Source organism: Silene latifolia, chromosome 1 (genome assembly GCF_048544455.1).
Source record: "Silene latifolia isolate original U9 population chromosome 1, ASM4854445v1, whole genome shotgun sequence".
Taxonomy (NCBI): Eukaryota; Viridiplantae; Streptophyta; class Magnoliopsida; order Caryophyllales; family Caryophyllaceae; genus Silene; species Silene latifolia.
In genome coordinates this window covers 96,662,091-96,680,644 of record NC_133526.1, presented here as the reverse complement: position 1 = coordinate 96,680,644, position 18,554 = coordinate 96,662,091, and the positions used below count along the sequence as shown (strand labels likewise).

Genomic DNA, 18,554 nt, shown 5'->3' with positions numbered 1-18,554 from the left:
AGAGCAATAATATGATTTGGGTGATAGTAGATCATCTGACTAAGACGACACACTTTATTCCTATGAAAGATACTTGGAGTAAGGCTGAGTTGGCAAAAGCTTATGTGAGAGATATTGTGACGTTGCATTAGATTCCAAAAGGTATTGTTTCTGGTCGTGATTCAAGGTTTATTTCTAAGTTATGGCAAGAGTTGCAAGAGTGTATGCGTACAACTTTGAAGATGAGCACTGCATTTCATCCAGCTACAGACGGGCGGATTGAGAGGACTATTTAGACTTTAGAGGATATGTTGAGGGTGTGTGTCTTTGAGTTTGGAGGATCCTGGGAAGAGAGGTTAGACTTGATAGAGTTTTCATATAATAACAGTTATCATGCTAGCATTAGTACGACACCTTTTAAAACTTTGTATGGAAGGAAGTGTAAGAGTCCAGTTTGTTGGGACGATGTCACCGATGCCGTGACACTGGGGTCGGATTTGATCTAGCAGATGGTTGAGCAGGTACATGTAATTAGACAGAAGATGAGAGTTGCACAAGATCGACAGAAGAGTTATGCAGATTTGAAGAGAAGTGAGATTGAGTTTGCTGTGGGAGACAAAGTATTGTTGGAAGTGTCACCAATGAAAGGAGTGATGCGGTTTGGCAAGAGAGGGAAGCTGAGTGAGAAGTACATTGGGCCTTATGAGATTCTAGATAGAGTTGGTGAAGTGGCATATCGTCTTGCACTACCACCAGCCTTGGCAAGAGTTCATAATGTTTTTCATGTTTCACAGCTGAGGAAATATGTGAGTGATCCTACTCATGTATTAGCAGCTGAGACAGTTGAGATGGATAAGAATTTATCTTATGTGGAGGTGGCTAAGGAGATTTTGGACAGAAAGGTGAGGAATACTAGAAATAGTGAGATTGCATTGGTGAAAGTTTTATGGTTTAATCATAATGTAGAAGAAGCTACTTGGGAAGCTGAAGCTCAGATAAGAGAGAAATATCCTCATTTATTTGCTTAAGGTATGTTGGTTACGAGGACGTAACCTTTTCTTTTACGGGGGTAGAATATAACACCGCGTTTAATTTTGGTCTTAACTAATACTAATTTAACTAAAATGTGTGTCGTTTATCATTTAATTGTTTAGTTGGGGTAGTGAGGTGTGGTGAACTTCGGGACGAAGTTATTTTTAAGGAGGAGAGACTGTAATTATTTAAGAGCCTTTAACAAGACATTCTCAAATAAATAAAGGTATTACCATCTCAGTTGCATGAGGTAGTAACTATAAAAGACAAACAATTACCAAAGTACTTTAAGACGATATAAATAAAAGTGACTCAAATGGTTTTATTACAAAAGTTTTAACGAGTTAAATAAATAATACAAAGTACGTTTTAATCAACTGCAGCGGAAGTAAAATAAATAGTATTTGAATAATTTAAAGTGATCTCTAGACTCTGACGAAGGTCAACGTCCCAAGCTCCCTCCAAGCATCCAGCACTTCACATAAGCTAACCTGAAATCAATCCGCTCCCCATTATTTGGGTCATCACAGGTGTTCACGAATACACAGTCAACCACGAGGTTGAGTAGGATGACTAAACAACAATAATAATACGATAACCTGCAATAAAATACAATCAAGAAACTCAAGCCAAAGACCGTCATATACACGGCCAAACCGTGTGCCACATCACGCCACAACCAAACACCAACACAATCGTCACAATGCGAATACTTCTCAGGTCCACGGCCAAAACCCAACGCCACCGTGCCTGGCCGACCAAAACCGCGCAGGACCACGACTCTTCAACATCCCCTTGCCTGGCCGACCAATAATCTCAATAGCAATGCCAGTCCTCTTTCACAATACCAACCAACAACAGAGAACCAACAACAACAATAATATGATTATAAGATGCTTAAGACAACAATTATAACAATATGTTCAAGATGATAGAATTATCATAAGACAATGCAACCAACAACTTATCTCATGCCAACAATACATTAACAATCCATCTTATAACAATTCACCAATTTACCAATTAGACATAACTGAGTAGTTAATCTACCTTTAGCAATTCTTCACAAATCAACAAGTAAATTAAAAAGCTTCTTCCACAAATCCACCACCTAAACAATCAATTAAATTTCATATTATTATAAACTAATCTTATTAATGAATTTAAGTTGTAAACTACCCAAAATAATCCCGCAAAAATCATCACAAACGCATCCCCGTAACACGGTTGCACCCGACGGTGGTCAAACCCGTCGGTCAACGCCTCCCCCAAGGCCATGGTCAGTCAACGGTCAAGGTCAAACGTAAATAATTGATATGAGGCGATAAAACAACTTACCACAATTAATTAGCGCGAGATGAAAAGTTCATCTTAAGGTTGTCTCACAAAATCTCTTCCTCACAATTATATGTGTTGATTTTTGATGTGGAATAATTATGATGGTGAGGCATAGGTTATGTATGTATATAATTTGGTAGGTGAAGGTGGAAGGTTCTAGGAAGTTGCTTATAATATTAAACTTATGAAAATACCTAAGTAACATAGATAACACCCAAACCACATACCACCTCCCCCTTACATGGTCCAACCCGTGTCCAACACGGTCCAACCACCTGTGTTCATACACGGTCCAAAACCCGGTTCTTATTTATTTGTTTTCTTTATCTTTTTACGACAACAATTATTATTTATTCACATCTTATAAATTATATAAATTAAAATGCGGCGTATTACAATAGGGTTTAGGTCCGAATGTGCGATTATGAGCCAAAACCCATTGATTAAGGAAGGAGATGAGTCCGTGTTCAACCTTATGTTGGAAGCTGTAGACGGACGACCTGTGAGGAATTGCTTGTCGATCGACAAAACAGGTGTTTCGATCGACAGAGGAGGATGGCCCATCCACAGACTTGCCATCGTCACAGGAAGATGAATTTTTGGGACTATTAGTGTCTATCGATCAACTTAATGTTGGTGTCGATCGGTAGTGTCCAAGTGTGTCGATCGACTGAAGGAGGGTGTCGATCGACAGACACTGATCTGGCCGTGACTTGTGGGCTTTATTAGTTCTTGTTTTGTTTTACTTTTGGACATATATAAAAGGACTTGTAAACATTTTATTAGATCATCTTTTATTCTTCCTTTGACTGCTAAAAACTGATTCGACGTTAAACCTTTTCTACAACTTTTAGATCGAGACTTGTATTCCTTCTTCATTACTCGTCCGGATTATTGGTAATTTAATTAATCTTTGTTCTTTCATCTTTATTGTTCTTATTTCTTACTTTCCGTTCCATCTTTATTATCATTAATTTTTATGTTTAATTTCTTCAATCATCGTTTTATCATGAATTAATCCCTTTTAATTATTACTATCGTTTTCATTATAAGCACAAAAAAACTATCGTTTTCATTATTATGAACATGTCTAGTTAATTTCTCCGCTAGGATTTAGGGGAGCCAATAAATTTATGACGGTTGTTAATTAGGTTTTAGATTGGTCAATTATAATATGCCTTTGTTGTTAATTGTAGCATTAGATCGCAATTATTCAGCTAATGCGCATGATTGATTAATTGATTCGGTAAACCCCGACCTTAGATCGAGAGCCTGGTGAGGGTTAGACCTGCTACAAATATTAGAGTGCCCTAATAAGTTGCGAGAGCCCGTTAGAAGCATTCTAGGGCGATAGCGATCCGAGATGACCTTTTCACTACCCCTTTGAAAGATATTTGCGACCGATTTGTGACCTAGACAATACCGTTAGACATTCATTGGTGAACCGACAATCCTAGTTCTCTCCTCCTATATTTTATACTCATTTCTATTCTCGTACTTTACTTTCCTTCACTACTTGTAGTTTAGAAATCAAATCAAACAAACCCCATTTGTTACCTAGGCAGACTTTAGTTAGCAAGTAGAAAACATTTTAGTCTCCATGTGGATACGATCCCGACTTTCCTAGCTATATTAGTTAGAGAACAGTTGGTTATTTTTGATAGGTTGCGACAGCCATGTCAAATTTTGGCGCTGTTGCCGGGGAGACGGTGATTTTCTATTTGTTTATTTTAGTTTGTGTTTTGTCTCAAGGGACTTTAGTTCCTTGAGACCGTTCTTATTCTTTTCCTTTAGTGTTTGTTTATGCCCAGGTCTCACAGGTCCGAGCTCATTCTATTTGATCCCGAACTGGAAAAGACATTCCGCGCTAGACGAAACTTTTGGAAGAAAATCCGTCAAGCCGAAGACTTGAGTACGCTTGAATCCGTTTACGCCGAATTTGTCGCAGAAACTCAGTCCTTTGAAGAGGATATTTCTACTTCTCCCATTGCTCAGATCATGCCTAAATTATCTAGCCATTCTAAGCCCACGCTCGATTCGATACCTAAGGGTTTCAAACTCCCTATAACTGAAAATGGCACGTTTGATATCTGCCATTCCTATATCGGTATGGTGAAGCGAAACCAATTCGGAGGTATGGGAGGTGAAGTTCCTAGCAAGAACATGGAAACATTTACAGATTATTGTCCAATAATCCCTCTTACTGCTGGGGTAAACCAGGTGAAAGAAACCATGTTTCCTTTCCCTTTGAAAGACTATGCTCGCGAGTGGTATCACGATTTAGACAAGGAAGCAGCTGGGATAACTGACTGGAATTCTTTAGCACTTGCCTTTTACAAGAGATACTACCCTCTACAGCTAACAAATGCTCTACGGGGATAGATTACTAGCTTCAAGCAGTCTCCAACTGAAGATTTGAACGAGGCTTGGGTCCGTTTCAAGAGGCTTATTCGCTTCATTCCCCATCACGGGTTTCAACCATGGTTCCTTTGCAACCAATTTTATAATAGGTTGTATGACGATCATAAGGCCATTCTTGATGCTTCTGCGAATGGTTGGTTCCAGAAGAATATTGATGATGATAAGGACTGGAATATTATTGAGGAGATGGATACCCATACAGCAGAGTATTGAAATCCGAGGGGTAGTGTGCGAGGTAATAGTGGGGATAATAGTGTCGTTGCAACACAATTGGAAGTCATGAATGCAAAATTTGAGAAACTTGAGTTGAGTCAAGCCTCAGGAAGTCAACAGACAGTTACTGCTATGATGCAACAAGAGCCTATTTGTGAAAGGTGGAATTGAGGGACATGATAAAGCTGAATGTTTGATGGAGAAGGAGCAAGTGCTTGCTTTTCGTGACTACAAGCAAGCTAGTTCGTACTCAAATTTTTATAATGAGAGAACTAGGGAGCATCCTAACTTTTCTTGGACAAGCAAAAATGTATTGAATCCTTCTCCATCACCACCGCAACAACAGCAACAAACTTATGTTCCACCGTATCACAAATAGCAAGGGTTTCAAAAGCCTCCATCATTTCCTCCGCCTCAGCAAAACACCTCTCAAAATCCAACTGACATGTCAGAGTTAAAGGGTATGGTGAAATCTCGTATGATACAACTCTAAAAGAGTGATCAAGCTAAGGATGCATCAATTAAGATGCTAGAGACTCAGATAGCCCAATAGGCATCTGAGCAAGCTACTAGGCAACCGGGTTTGTTACCATCTCAACCTGATCAGCCACATGATAAGGCTAATGCTATACATCTCCGAAGCGGTCTCACTTATGACGGACCACCAATGCCTAAAGAAAGTGACAATTTCATTATTGAAGAAATAGATGTTAACGCTGAAGCTGAGATAGAGGACGAAGTGAAGGCGGGTTCGAGCAGTGCGGTTCGATCGACAAAAAACCCATGTCGATCGACAGAAAAACCATGTCGATCGATAGACATACCATGCCTATCGACGGGATTCGTGATGGATCGACAAAAATTGTTCGTAAGTCAACTGACGTCGATTGATGAAGTCGTCAAGTCGACTAATACAAATAAAGGGAAGGAAAAAGTTGCTCAGACACAAATAGCTGTTAAGGTTCCGTTTCCTATTCGACTACGGAATACAAAGATAGAGCAACAGTTCGGTAAGTTCATGGAGGTCGTTAAAAACCTTCAGGTAACTGTTCCATTCACTATGCTGATCACACAGGTACCTCCTTATGCTAAGTTTATGAAAGATATTCTAACACGTAAGAGAAATTTTAATGAAATGGAGACGATTGCTTTTACTGAGGAGTGTAGTGCAGTCCTACAAAATAAATCTCCACCTAAATTGAAAGACCCGGGTAGTTTCTCAATTCCCTGTACCAGTGGCACACATGTAATTGATAAGGCCTTATGTGATTTAGGCATGAGTGTCAGTGTCATGCCCTATTCAGTTTGCGAGAAACTGAATATGGGTAACCGCAAAGTCAGTTGTCTGACTCTTCAAATGGCCGATAGAACAGTAACGCGACCTTTAGGTGTCTTAGAGAACATCCCTGTTAAGATAGGTAAATTCTTTATACCTGTTGTTTTTATTGTGTTAGACATGGCTGACGAAACCCAGATTCCTATTATTTTAGGTAAACCATTTTTACACACTGCAGGGGTTGTCTTTGATGTCAAGCACGGACGCTTGACTCTTGAGGTGGGGGGCGATAAAGTAACCTTTAACTTGGATACCACAATGGCAAAGCCAATGATAGAGGATACTTGTTATGTTATCAACATCGTTGATGAGTCTATGTTTGATTATTGGACGGGATCCCTGATTAAGGACCCGTTAGAGTCTTTGATAGTTCTTGATGATTACATAGAGGACGTACAGGTTGATTACGAAATAATTAATGCTGCTCTAAAAGGTCAGGAGTTCACTATTGAGAAAGGTGAGACGAGAAATGAAATCATGGAAACCTCTTATGCTGCTGAGGTAAAAAAAGCCGAGCTCAAACCTCTTCCTTCCCACCTTTAATATGTGTTTCTGGATGAATCAGAGTAGCGCCCTGTCATTATTAGTGTTAAACTTGATGATAACCAACTTTCTGCTTTGTTGGTTGTTCTTAATAAGAAAAGGAAAGCCTTGGGTTATAGTTTGGATGACCTTAAGGACATCAGTCCTAACATTTGTATGCACAGAATTGAGTTAGAGGAAGACCATAAGCCTTTCAAACAAGGTCAGCGTAAGTTGAACCTGAAGATGCAGGATGTTATTATGGCGGAAGTAATGAAGTTACTTGATGCAGGTATCATTTATAATGTTGGCAACTCCCAATGGGTAAGTCCGGTTCAAGTAGTCCCAAAGAAAGGAGGGACTACAGTGGTAATAAATGATAAAAATGAATTGATACCGACTAGAGGTATAACAGATTGGCGTATGTGCGTTGATTATAGACAGTTAAATGCCGCCACAAAAAATGATACTTCCCACTTCCTTTCATTGATCATAAGTTTAGAAAGATTGGCCTCACATAATTTTTTCTGTTATTTAGATGGATATTCAGGTTTCTTTCAGATCCCAATCCATCCTGATGATCAGCATAAGACTACTTTTACTTGTCTGCATGGTGTTTTTGCTTATCGCAGAATGCCATTTGGATTATGTAATGCCCCAGCTACCTTTCAAAGGTGCATGATGGGGATATTTTTATAATATATATAGTCAATTATGGAGGTATTTATGGACGATTTCAACGTCTATGGCAGTGATTTTGATGATTATCTAACTAACCTTGAGAAAGTTTTGCAGCGACGTGTTGAGCTTAATTTGGTTTTGAATTGGGAGAAGTGTCATTTTATGGTCAATGAGGGAGTTGTCCTTGGGCACTTAGTATCTGATAAGGACATCCAGGTCGATAAGGCAAAGGTGCAAGTGTTAGAGCAATTGCCTCCTCCCGTGAACGTTAAGGGAGTTAGGAGTTTCCTTGGTCACGCTGGCTTTTATCGCCGGTTTATCAAGGATTTTTCTAAGATTGTTAAACCACTTACACAGCTGTTGCTTAAGGATGCCCCATTTATTTTTAATGATGAATGTCTTTCTCCTTTTAACAGGTTGAAGCAGGCTTTGATTACCGCGCCGATTATTTAGGCTCTAGATTGGAAGCTACCATTCGAGATAATGTGCGATGATAGCGATTATGCAGTTGTCGCGGTGTTGGGTCAAAGGAAAGAATAAGCTTTGAGTGCAATCTACTATCCGAGCCGAACTATGGATGAGGCTCAGCTGAAGTATGCCACTACTGAAGAGGAGCTGCTAGCTATAGTATATGCACTGGAGAAGTTAAGGTCTTATCTACTCGGGTCCAAGGTGATTGTTTTTACAGATCATACAGCTCTGAAGCAGCTTCTTGTCAAGAAGGATGTGAAGCCGCAATTATTGAGATGGATACTCCTAATTCAGGAAATTGATTCGGAGATTTGAGACAAGAAAGGATATGAAAACGTTGTTGCTGATCATTTGTCTCGATTAAAGCTGCAAGATGAGGGAGATATTCTCCCTATTGATGATTCATTCCCATATGATGCTTTAATGGCTATTGCAACTGGTGAGAACCCTTGGTATGATGACTATGGCAGTTATATTGTTGGCAATCTACTTCCGCCGGATCTGTCTTATCAGTAGAGGAAGCGATTCCTCCATGATGTGCGCCAGTACTATTGGGATGACCCTTATTTGTTAAAAGAATGTGTTGATGGCCTATTCAGACGGTGTATCCTTCCGTGGGAAACTAAGGCTATATTAGAAACTTGTCATTCGTCAGCTTATGGTGGTCACCATGGTCCTTCTCGGACAGTGGCCAAGGTTCTTCAGTCGGGTTTCTTCTGGCCGATAATGTTTCATGATTCTAAAGTATTTGTTTCCGCTTGTGATGCATGCCAACGAACTGGCAATATTACTAGGAGGCATGAGATGCCTGAAGTTGGTATATTGGAGTCGAGATTTTTGATATCGGGGGCATCGATTATCAAGGCCTATTTCTGCCTTCCAAGGGAAACAGGTTTATCCTATTAGCTGTGGACTATGTGTCCAAAAGGGTAGAGGTCGTTGCTTCAGTCCATTGTAATGCCAAAACTGTTATCAAGCTTTTCAAGAAGGTAATATTTCCACGTTTTGGTGTTCCTCGGGTCGTCATTAGTGACGGTGATATGCATTTTAAGGAAAACCAACTTTCTGCGCTGTAACACCCACATACACCAAGGTGCCTTACCAAGACCACCTACTGTATGAGAATGCTACCATCTCAGTTGCCCGAGGTAAAGGATATCAAATAGACCATCAAAGAACAGCTTAAGTAAATAGTTTAAAGTGATTACATTCAAAACCAAACTGAGAAATAAGGTACAAATGTTCCAAACCAAAAATCCAACTAAAGTAAATAAAAATATCTCGACACAACAGCGGAAGACTACTAGCTGACTCGTAGCGACTCATCCCCAGCTAACCCTCGCGCATCCAAGTCATACATGCTCAACAAGTGCTCACCATCCCCGAATGAATCACCACAATTTTAAACAATTAAACGGGGTCAGTTACTGTACCACAAAATAAGATAATGCAACAACAAGCACACAATAACAATCCTCCAACATCGTCACATCACGAATCATCTGACTAGCCTGAAGGTCTAGTCCTGCCAGATTACCAGTCGCAACCAGTAATCTAGACTGCCAGTAGGGGACCGCAGCCTTTCCCACCTAAGTCCCACTCATCTCCATCGAGCGAACAACCCATGTTCCTTAATGTTCAAATCCCTCTTGTGACGGGAACCACAAGGGGCGAATCAAGGGCGTGAAGCCACTACCAAAAGTGACTCCACTCAGCCGAGGGCGCACCTCGCGAACCACAGTCAATCAACAACAACCAATTAAAATATCAACAATACCAAAATCAATTACGATAAAATCACATGCCAACAACCATCTTAACATCATGTATACAAGTAGGGAAACCCTACCTAGAATGCAATCATCAAAAATCAACACAAGCTGCGGATCAAAAGCGTTCCTCTACGAAATCACCTCCTATCAACATATAATCATACAATTACAAACGATCATCAACAATACTCCCAAACACCCCCAAAATACCCAATTATGGTTTAACCAAAACTAACGAATTAACATAAAAACCATACTAGGATCTTACCCACAATTTGACGGTTTCAACGGTATAAAGAACTTTGCAATGCGACGACTCTAGCCCCTTGGATTTGATAGCAATGCGAGAGAGGATTCAACGTAGTTTGTTTTCTCTTGTAAAGGTTTTAGAATATGGTAAAAAGTAAAAGAAAACTGACGAAAAATACTTTATATATCATTTCACGCGTTGCTATCAAACCCGGCCAAAAACCCGTATAATGTAACTTACTCGATCGAGTAACTGATGTACTCGATCGAGTACCACCTACTCGATCGAGTTGTCTTTACTCGATCGAGTATCCATCAGGCAGAACACTGTCCAGAACGCAAAACTAACTTACTCGACAGAGTAAGCCTTACTCGATAGAGTACCCAACAGCTCATAAATCTGAGGTATTACAGTCTTCCCTCCTTAAAAATGAACTTCGCCCCCGAAGTTCAAACCCATACTAAAAAATAAACTTACTAACTCAACTACGATACAACAACACGATGAAAACTCAAAAACAAAACCAAAACACAACCCATACCGACTCAAAACAACCACTAACTATTCCAAAACCGACATAAAACCGTACCAAAACCTTGTGATTGGACCATAAAACCTTAAGCAACACTGTTTTCCCAGATCTAGTTTTGCAAAACTTGCGATCAAGAATCTCTTTTGGCACCTCTACATAAGACAAGGATTCATCCAACTCGATGTTCTCCACCTCTAGCACATGGGAAGGGTCACTCACATACTTCCGTAACTGAGACACATGAAACACATTATGTACACGATCTAAAGTTGGTGGCAAAGCTAACCGATAAGCAACCTCTCCCACACGATCCAAAATCTCATACGGGCCAATGAACTTTTGGCTTAACTTCCCTTTCTTACCAAACCGCATTACCCCACGCATAGGTGACACTTTCAAAAGAACCTTATCCCTAACTTGAAACTCGAAGTCCCGACGATGTAAGTCCGCATAACTCTTTTGCCGATCCTGGGCCGGTTTCATCTTTTGCAGAATCACTTTCACTCGTTCTATCATCTCCTGTACCATCTGTGGTCCTAAAACCACTGCCTCAGCACTATCATCCCAGCAAATCGGATTCCTACACCTCCTTCCATACAAAGCCTCAAACGGAGCCATCCCAATACTCGTATGGTAGCTGTTGTTGTAAGAAAACTCAATCAAATCCAACCTATTTTCCCAACTACCACAAAACTCCATCACACAAGCCCTCAACATATCTTTCAAAGTCTTGATTGTTCTATCTATCTGTCCATATGTCGCAGGATGAAATGCAGTACTCATCTTTAAGGTAGTTCCCATCAACTTCTGCAATTCTTGCCAAAACCGAGAAATGAACCTCGCATCCCGGTCTGACACAATGTTCTTTGGCACCCCATGTAACCTCACTATATAATCCCTATAGCCATTTTCCAATTGCACCTTACTCCACGTATCTTTCATTGAAATAAAATGAGTTGACTTAGTCAAATGGTCAACGATCACCCATATCATGTTATTACCTTGCTGGCTCCTCGGTAAACCCACTACGAAATCCATGGAGATAGATTCCCATTTCCACTTAGGTACCTCAAGAGACTGAATCTTACCTTGTGGTCTTCCCTGCTGCCTTTGACTCTCTGACATGTCAAACACTTAGCCACAAACTCAGCTGTCTTCCTTTTCATCCCAGGCCACCAAAAAGTCTTCTTAAGATCTCTATAAAGCTTGTCACCACCCGGATGCACTGAATACGGAGTGCAATGAGCCTCTATCCTGATTGTCTTTCTCAACTCCTCATCCCTAGGCACACACTATCTCCCATCAAACCGAACACTTCCATCAGAATCAATAGAGAACCAAGACAATGTCCCTTTCTCTACTCCAGCCCTCTACTCCTGAATCTTAGAAACAAGAGTCTGCTTCCTGCGAATATCATCATAAAGATTTAGTTCTACTGTTAAGTCTCCCATAGCATCCCCTTTTTGAATCACATGTATCCCCACCTTACCAACCTCATCTCTTAACCTCATCAAAGACATAGCTGTGCATAGAGAATGTATACTCTTCCTACTCAACGCATCAGCAACCACATTTTCTTTCCCATCGTGGTATATGATATCCATGTCATGATCCTCGATAAGCTCCATCCACCTCCTCTTTCTCATGTTCATCTCCTTTTGAGTAAAGATGTACTTTAAACTCTTGTGATCGGAAAACACCTTAAAGGTCGCCCCATAAAGATAGTGCCTCCAAATCTTGAGAGCAAACACAACTGCACCCAACTCTAGATCATATGTCGGATAGTTATCCTCATAAGGCTTCAATTGCCTAGAAGTATAGGCAATGACTTTCCCATTCTACATCAACACACACTCCAACCCGTTCTTTGAGGCATCTGTATACACCTCAAAATTCTCACTCCCCTCAGGTAAAGCTAAAACTGGAGCTGTGGTCAAACGCTCCTTTAATGTTTGGAACGCTGTCTCACAACTTTCATCCCAACGAAACCTGTTCTCTTTCCTCATCAACACGGTCATAGGCCTGGAAATCTTTGAAAAGTCTTTCACAAACCGTCGATAGTACCCTTCCAAACCCAAGAAACTCCTGATCTCGGCCACATTCTTTTGTGCTTCCCACTTGGATACTGCCTCTATCTTGCTCGGATCAACAGATACACCCTCTTTAGAAATCACATGACCTAGAAAAGCCACTTTCTCTAACCAGAACTCACACTTAGACAACTTTGCATACAACTTGTTGTCGCGTAGAGTTTGCAACACCAACCTCAAATGCTTCTCGTGCTCCTCCTTAGTCTTGGAATAGACTAAGATGTCATCTATAAACACCACCACGAACTGATCCAAGAACTAACTGAAAACCCGGTTCATCAAATTCACAAACACTGCCGGTGAATTAGATAACCCAAACGGCATCACCACATATTCATAATGACCATGCCTCGATCGAAAAGTTGTCTTTGGTATGTCTTCATCCCAAATCCTCACCCGATGGTACCCCGATCTCAGATCAATCTTTGAAAAGATTTTGACCCCACTCAACTAGTAAAAAAGATCATCTATCCTTGGTAAAGGATACCTGTTCTACAGTGTAACACTGTTCAGCTCCCTATAGTCGATACACAACATCAAGCTCCCATCTTTCTTCTTCACAAACAAAACTGGTGCACCCCACGATGATACACTAAGTCTAATGTACCCCTTTTCTATCAAATCATCCAATTGTTTCTTCAGCTCCCCTAACTCCTTAGGTCCCATACAATACGGGGCCTTAGAGATCGGTCTCGTCCTTGGTTTCAACTCCACACTGAAATCTATCTCTCTCTTTGGTGGTAAACGCGGTATCTCTTTTGGAAAAACATCTGGAAACTCTCCCACCACTGGTAGCTCATCTGCCGTCGGCTCTACCATACTATCAAACCCAGCCAAAAACCCGTATAATGTAACTTACTCGATCGAGTAACTGAGGTACTCGATCGAGTACCGCCTACTTGATCGAGTTGCCCTTACTCGATTGAGTATCCATCAGACAGAACACTGTTCAAAACGCAAAACTAACTGACTCGACAAAGTAAGCCTTACTCGATAGAGTACCTAACAACTCATAAATCTGAGGTATTACATGCGCTCCTGTCAAAGTATGGTGTTTCACATCATAGAGGTTTGGGGTACCATCCTCAAACTAGTGGTCAGGTGGAGGTTTCCAATCGGGAATTGAAAGAAATTTTAGCGAAAGTTATTTCTAAATCGCGCAAGGACTGGAGTATGAAGCTGGATGATACTCTTTGGGCCTATAGAACTGCATTAAGACACCGATTGGCACATCACCATATCGATTAGTCTATGGAAAGTCCTGTCATCTACCCGTCGAATTGTAGCACAAGGCTTGGTGGGAAATTTGTGAGTTAAACTTTGATCCTAAATTATGTGGTGATAAGCGGTTGTTGCAGCTGGATGAACTTGAAGACCAAGAGATGGCATGATAAGAGAATCGTACCCCGCGAGTTCAAAGTTGGTGAGAAGGTATTATTGTTCAATTCTAGATACCGTCTCTTTCCTGGTAAGCTGAAGTACAGGTGGTCTTGCCCTTATACAATTGCAAATGTTTCGATGTTTGGTTCTGTGGAGTTGGAAAAAGCTACTGGTGAAAAGTTTAAGGTGAATGGTCACCAAGTGAAGCATTATTTTGGTGAGAACGGTTTCATTGGAGTGGTCGAGGTTTTGCACCTCGAGTCTGTTACCGAGTCTGCTTAAAATGAGGTAACAAAGGCCGTGCGGGACCTTAAAAACCAGCGCTGATCGGAAGACAACCCGGATTTGTAAAACATTGTAATACACCCTCTCCTTTTAGATTAGTTTGCATACGTTCTTTCTTTAGCTAATATTTCATTTGCTTTTAGTTAAAACTAATTGGTAATAATTAGTTTTCATTCGTATTTAATTTGCATTTTAGTAATATTATAATTTGTTTGCATTTAATAAGTTAATTGCATTTAGCTAGATTTAATTTCGCATTGCATTATTTTAGTGAGTGAGAACGAGGGACTTATCGCTTTTACAAGTATCGTGCAGGTAATGTCAAACGAAGTTTGGCTTGTGTGAAATAAGGAAGTCGATAGATGCAGCGGTGTCGTGAAGAGAATCGATATTTGTGGGGCAAATGATCGACAATGAGCTCTACACAGGGAGTTCTTGTATGGGGGTGTACCGGTGTTGTCGATCGAAAGTGAATGCTAAGTCGATCCACGTGAATTCAGCATTTAAAACCCCAATTACTCTCTCACAATTGCAAACTTAAACATCGACATACTCATAAACCCCTTTTCCTTCCTCCGTCTAATCCTTGCTTCACATAAAGTGATACCTGTCGATGTGAGTATCAAAAATAATATTTTTAATTTCAAAACTACAACTAGCAAGCGGTAGTAAGGGTCGATCCGCAGGGAGGTAGGGAGTTTTAACTGTCTTAATTTTAGTCTAAGATGGGGGGTTTTGATTGAATTATATCTAAGTCTAAATGCAAAAGTAAATAAGCAAGTAATAAGAAATAGGTGTAAACAAATGATAAAAAGGAGCTAAGATGGTCGGTTCACTATAGCTATGATGGCACATAATCCTAGGTAAGTCCGAAATACAGTCGTGTAGGATGGGTATAACATGTCCTCTCGGTCCAAGTTAACTAGTAGCTCCTTTCGGCCTATGCTACTGGTCCCTAGGTCTCACTAATACTAGATCTCGCCCTGAAAAGTGATTCCTAAAGCCTAAATTACTTATCTTTCGATCTTAGCAATTTAGTCGTCTTAATTCATTAATTAATGCCCTCCCCTATCTCTCGATCTACGGGTTGGTCAAAACTAAGCATCTAACAAGTCGCCTCTCGGTCTCATTGTTAAATATTGCACTTAACGAATCAAACGATGCTAATCAGACACGGGTCTGGTCGATCGACCAACTACCTCAGTCGACCGACCACACGTCATAGTCGATCGACCAGTTAAGCCAGTCGATCGACCATGCCCTAATTCGGGGTCACCTATTCTACGCCATCAACGCTATAGCTCCCCTACATCTTAGCAAAGGGTACTTAGCTACTCATATGAATGATAATAAAAACAACTAATTTGATGAAAACTATAAAGGAAAACATGATTAAAATTATTAAGCAATAATAACGCAATAAAGCAAATAAAGGTAAATTGTAAATTAAAGAACAAGAATTACCGTAGACTAGGAAAGATAAATAAGATCCGGAAGCAATGAACTTTATTAAGAATGCTAAAACTAAACTAATCTACCGTTCTTTTCTCATGCGAGAGAGACCTCCTCAAAACTGATGAATGATGTTTTGTTTTTATAGAGAAGTCTTGTAACTTATTCCTAAACCTAATTACAAGTGGGCTTCGGAATTCTAATTTTATTTTGCGCGTCAGACTCGTGGTGCGGTCGATCGACCACGGGGACCAGTCGATCGACCAAAGGTGCTGTACAGTAATGCATTCTGACGAATTCTGTAGCGCGCACCGATCTTAAAACAGCTGCCATTTCTTTGTTACTTGGTCAAATCAGGCGTTCTATGCGGCGTTGGAAAGCTAAGAGGATAAGCTTTCACCTCCAATTAGAATAACTCGATTATCAGATCTACAACTAGAGATATAGCCATTTTAAGCAGCCTGGAGTAAACTGTTCAGCATTCTGACAGTCTATAGACCATGTAGGTCAGTCTATAGACCAAGTCAGCTGGTAATCCGCTTCTGAAACTCTTGCAAATCTATCTTTCAGGCCTTGAAACGCGCACCAAGTTCATCTCTCGAGTCACTACTTCATGTCAAATCTTATGCCAAGCACTCGGGGACGGATTCGGCTCATTTTCCGCTGAATTCTTCACATTTCTGCAATAATACACAAAAACACGAAAGTAGACGGAAATAGGGAAAATAGTAGCATAAACTACATAATTGAGCTTTGAAATGCGTGTAAAAGAGGGTGTAAAATATCATATTTTAGACACGCATCATAAAGCCTCTACTCCATCACAAATTCCATCTTTTGTTCAATTAATCTCCACAAATCTCTCATAATTCATCCCAATAATCGATTCCCAATTCAAATTTATAAAAATTAATCAACCCAGTTTCCTACTTAAATTGCAACATCACGAATTAGGGTTAGGAGTTTGCAGGAAATCGGGATTCTAATTGCTCTTGTGCTTTGAAATTCGAATTTCTGAGCATCTTAATAGAGGATGGATACCAGGGGAAAGAGGAGGAAGTTGAATGGCATAGGATCCACGAGACAATCGGGTTAGAGGGTTCAGACGAGGACCGGCCGCGGTGGTCAGGCATCGCGTGACAGCAACACTGCAGGGGTTCGTGGGGGTCGATCAGGCGGCAACTCAGGCCGTGGTGGTCACACGTCATTCGCAGGCAGCCATGGTGAAGTTTCGGATCAACACAGTAATGATAGCAGCGATAATGGTAATGTGGAGCAGTTGGGTACAGCGATAGTACCGCAAGCAGCAATTAATGGTGTTGACGGTTTTTCCAATATCGTCTTTGCTTCACCTGACCAGCGAGACAGGTTTGAAAAACTTTGTACCCGTTCTATAGTTCCTACTCGTTTATTTGATGCTGCTTCATTAGACGTAATAGGAATAGGTGTGCGTAATTCAGTTATTGATTTGTTGAATAGAACTGGGACTAGTGTCCTGATCACAATGCTAGAATGCACATACGCGTCTTTAACTTATGAATGTTTCAGTAGTTATGTGTACGAACAGGAAGATGAGGACACAGTTATTGAGGAGGGACCAGTTTTGTTCCTGTTGGAAATCTTTATCTCATTACTTAACATATTCTTATATGTTTCAAATTTATTTAGTCATAAAATAAATTACTAATCTTATGCATGCAAACTAAAACAAAAGAGATAAGAAAATCAATTTCTCACCAAATAAATTTCGGTCAAATGGGCACCAACAAAATCTCCTTCTTGTTAGTTCTTGAGCTTTCCAATATTAGATGAACATACATGACCTCAAAGTAGAAGCCCTCCAATTAGTAGCACCCAAGACAATCCCTTAATCCCACAAACTAATATGTACTAGATATTTATATTGTGGTTTACCTTAAAATTGATTACTAATACTCATATATTACATTAATAATTTTAGTAATCTTTTGAACAAATTTGAATCAAAAAATCATCTTTTTGATGAAGATTAAAGAGAGAGAAGAGAGGAAAAATACATGAACTTTTTGCATGTTAATTTAGAATGAATGATAATGTGTGAGAAAACTCTCTTATTTTTCTCTCAAAAAACCGGTGGCCTCATGCTTGCATAGACCATAATTATTTTTCTTTTTGTCTTCACAAGACAAATAGGTGTAAGGCTTTTGCATGGTCAAGTCACTATCAAGTGTCTTTAGACAAAAGAATAAGACAAATGAATAAGACCAAAACCCACTAAAACTCCCACCTAATTTCGGTTTACATGTTGTAATATGGAGTCCATTTTATTTTTGTCAATTGTACAATTGTATGTCATGTGACATGTGACATGTCTTATGTCATGTTTTAATTTAAAATGCATATTTAACAAATTAAATATCATTTACACATTAAATAAATCATATTTAACAAATTGACTAGTAATATAAAATTACTTTCTCATAAAAAGGTCATTTAATTACTAGTTAGTGTAATTCACAATATCTTGTAATTATGACTAACTTATCATTCTCATCTCGCGTGTTCCGCAAACACCGATTAATTTTAGTAATATAACTTCTTAAATTACTAATAAAATCTCATTTAATCACATTATAATAAGATGTCATTTTCTCTCTCTTATAATAATTTGTTCAATTTTAAGGAATTAATTAATCTGTATCGGCATACAATTAATCAACCTTTTCAATTAAGGGAATCGTCCTTTAGGTGTGACCTCAAGGGATCAACTGATCACCACCGTCGCACGACAGTAATGTCAAACTCTAGCCAGCCAATCATT

General features: G+C 39.8%; 2 protein-coding genes and 1 long non-coding RNA gene across 4 annotated transcripts; 2 read left to right on the top strand and 1 right to left on the bottom strand.

Moving 5' to 3' along the window:
- The first annotated feature begins 521 nt into the window (after positions 1-521).
- On the top strand, positions 522-1,007 carry LOC141651362 (uncharacterized). Its single transcript, XM_074459078.1, has 2 exons — positions 522-702; positions 811-1,007. Exons 1-2 carry the CDS (start codon positions 522-524, stop codon positions 1,005-1,007), a joined length of 378 nt encoding a protein of 125 aa, XP_074315179.1.
- A 278-nt stretch (positions 1,008-1,285) lies between these two features.
- Positions 1,286-2,453, bottom strand: LOC141598321 (uncharacterized). Of its 2 annotated transcripts, XR_012523482.1 has the most exons (3): positions 2,350-2,453; positions 2,062-2,122; positions 1,286-1,502 (listed from the first exon to the last, which is right to left on the bottom strand). It is a non-coding gene; the product is annotated as an uncharacterized LOC141598321 (long non-coding RNA). The 2 variants fall into 2 exon arrangements; XR_012523449.1 differs by having other exon boundaries at positions 1,286-2,122.
- A 5,642-nt stretch (positions 2,454-8,095) lies between these two features.
- Positions 8,096-8,899, top strand: LOC141651355 (uncharacterized). Its single transcript, XM_074459073.1, has 3 exons — positions 8,096-8,248; positions 8,360-8,496; positions 8,593-8,899. The coding sequence occupies exons 1-3, from the start codon at positions 8,096-8,098 to the stop codon at positions 8,897-8,899; spliced, it is 597 nt and encodes a 198-aa protein (XP_074315174.1).
- The last annotated feature ends 9,655 nt before the right edge of the window (positions 8,900-18,554 follow it).

Excerpts from the sequence above, each read along its gene's own strand:
- LOC141651362 (XM_074459078.1), top strand. The coding sequence starts at position 522 with ATGAGAGTTGCACAAGATCGACAGAAGAGTTATGCAGATTTGAAGAGA. Across the intron at positions 703-810 it reads TGAGATTCTAGATAGAGTTG|CAGCTGAGACAGTTGAGATG; the intron begins GTGAAGTGGCAT and ends CTCATGTATTAG.
- LOC141651355 (XM_074459073.1), top strand. The coding sequence starts at position 8,096 with ATGGATGAGGCTCAGCTGAAGTATGCCACTACTGAAGAGGAGCTGCTA. Across the intron at positions 8,249-8,359 it reads AGCTTCTTGTCAAGAAGGAT|CTGCAAGATGAGGGAGATAT; the intron begins GTGAAGCCGCAA and ends TCTCGATTAAAG. Across the intron at positions 8,497-8,592 it reads AATCTACTTCCGCCGGATCT|ACGGTGTATCCTTCCGTGGG; the intron begins GTCTTATCAGTA and ends TGGCCTATTCAG.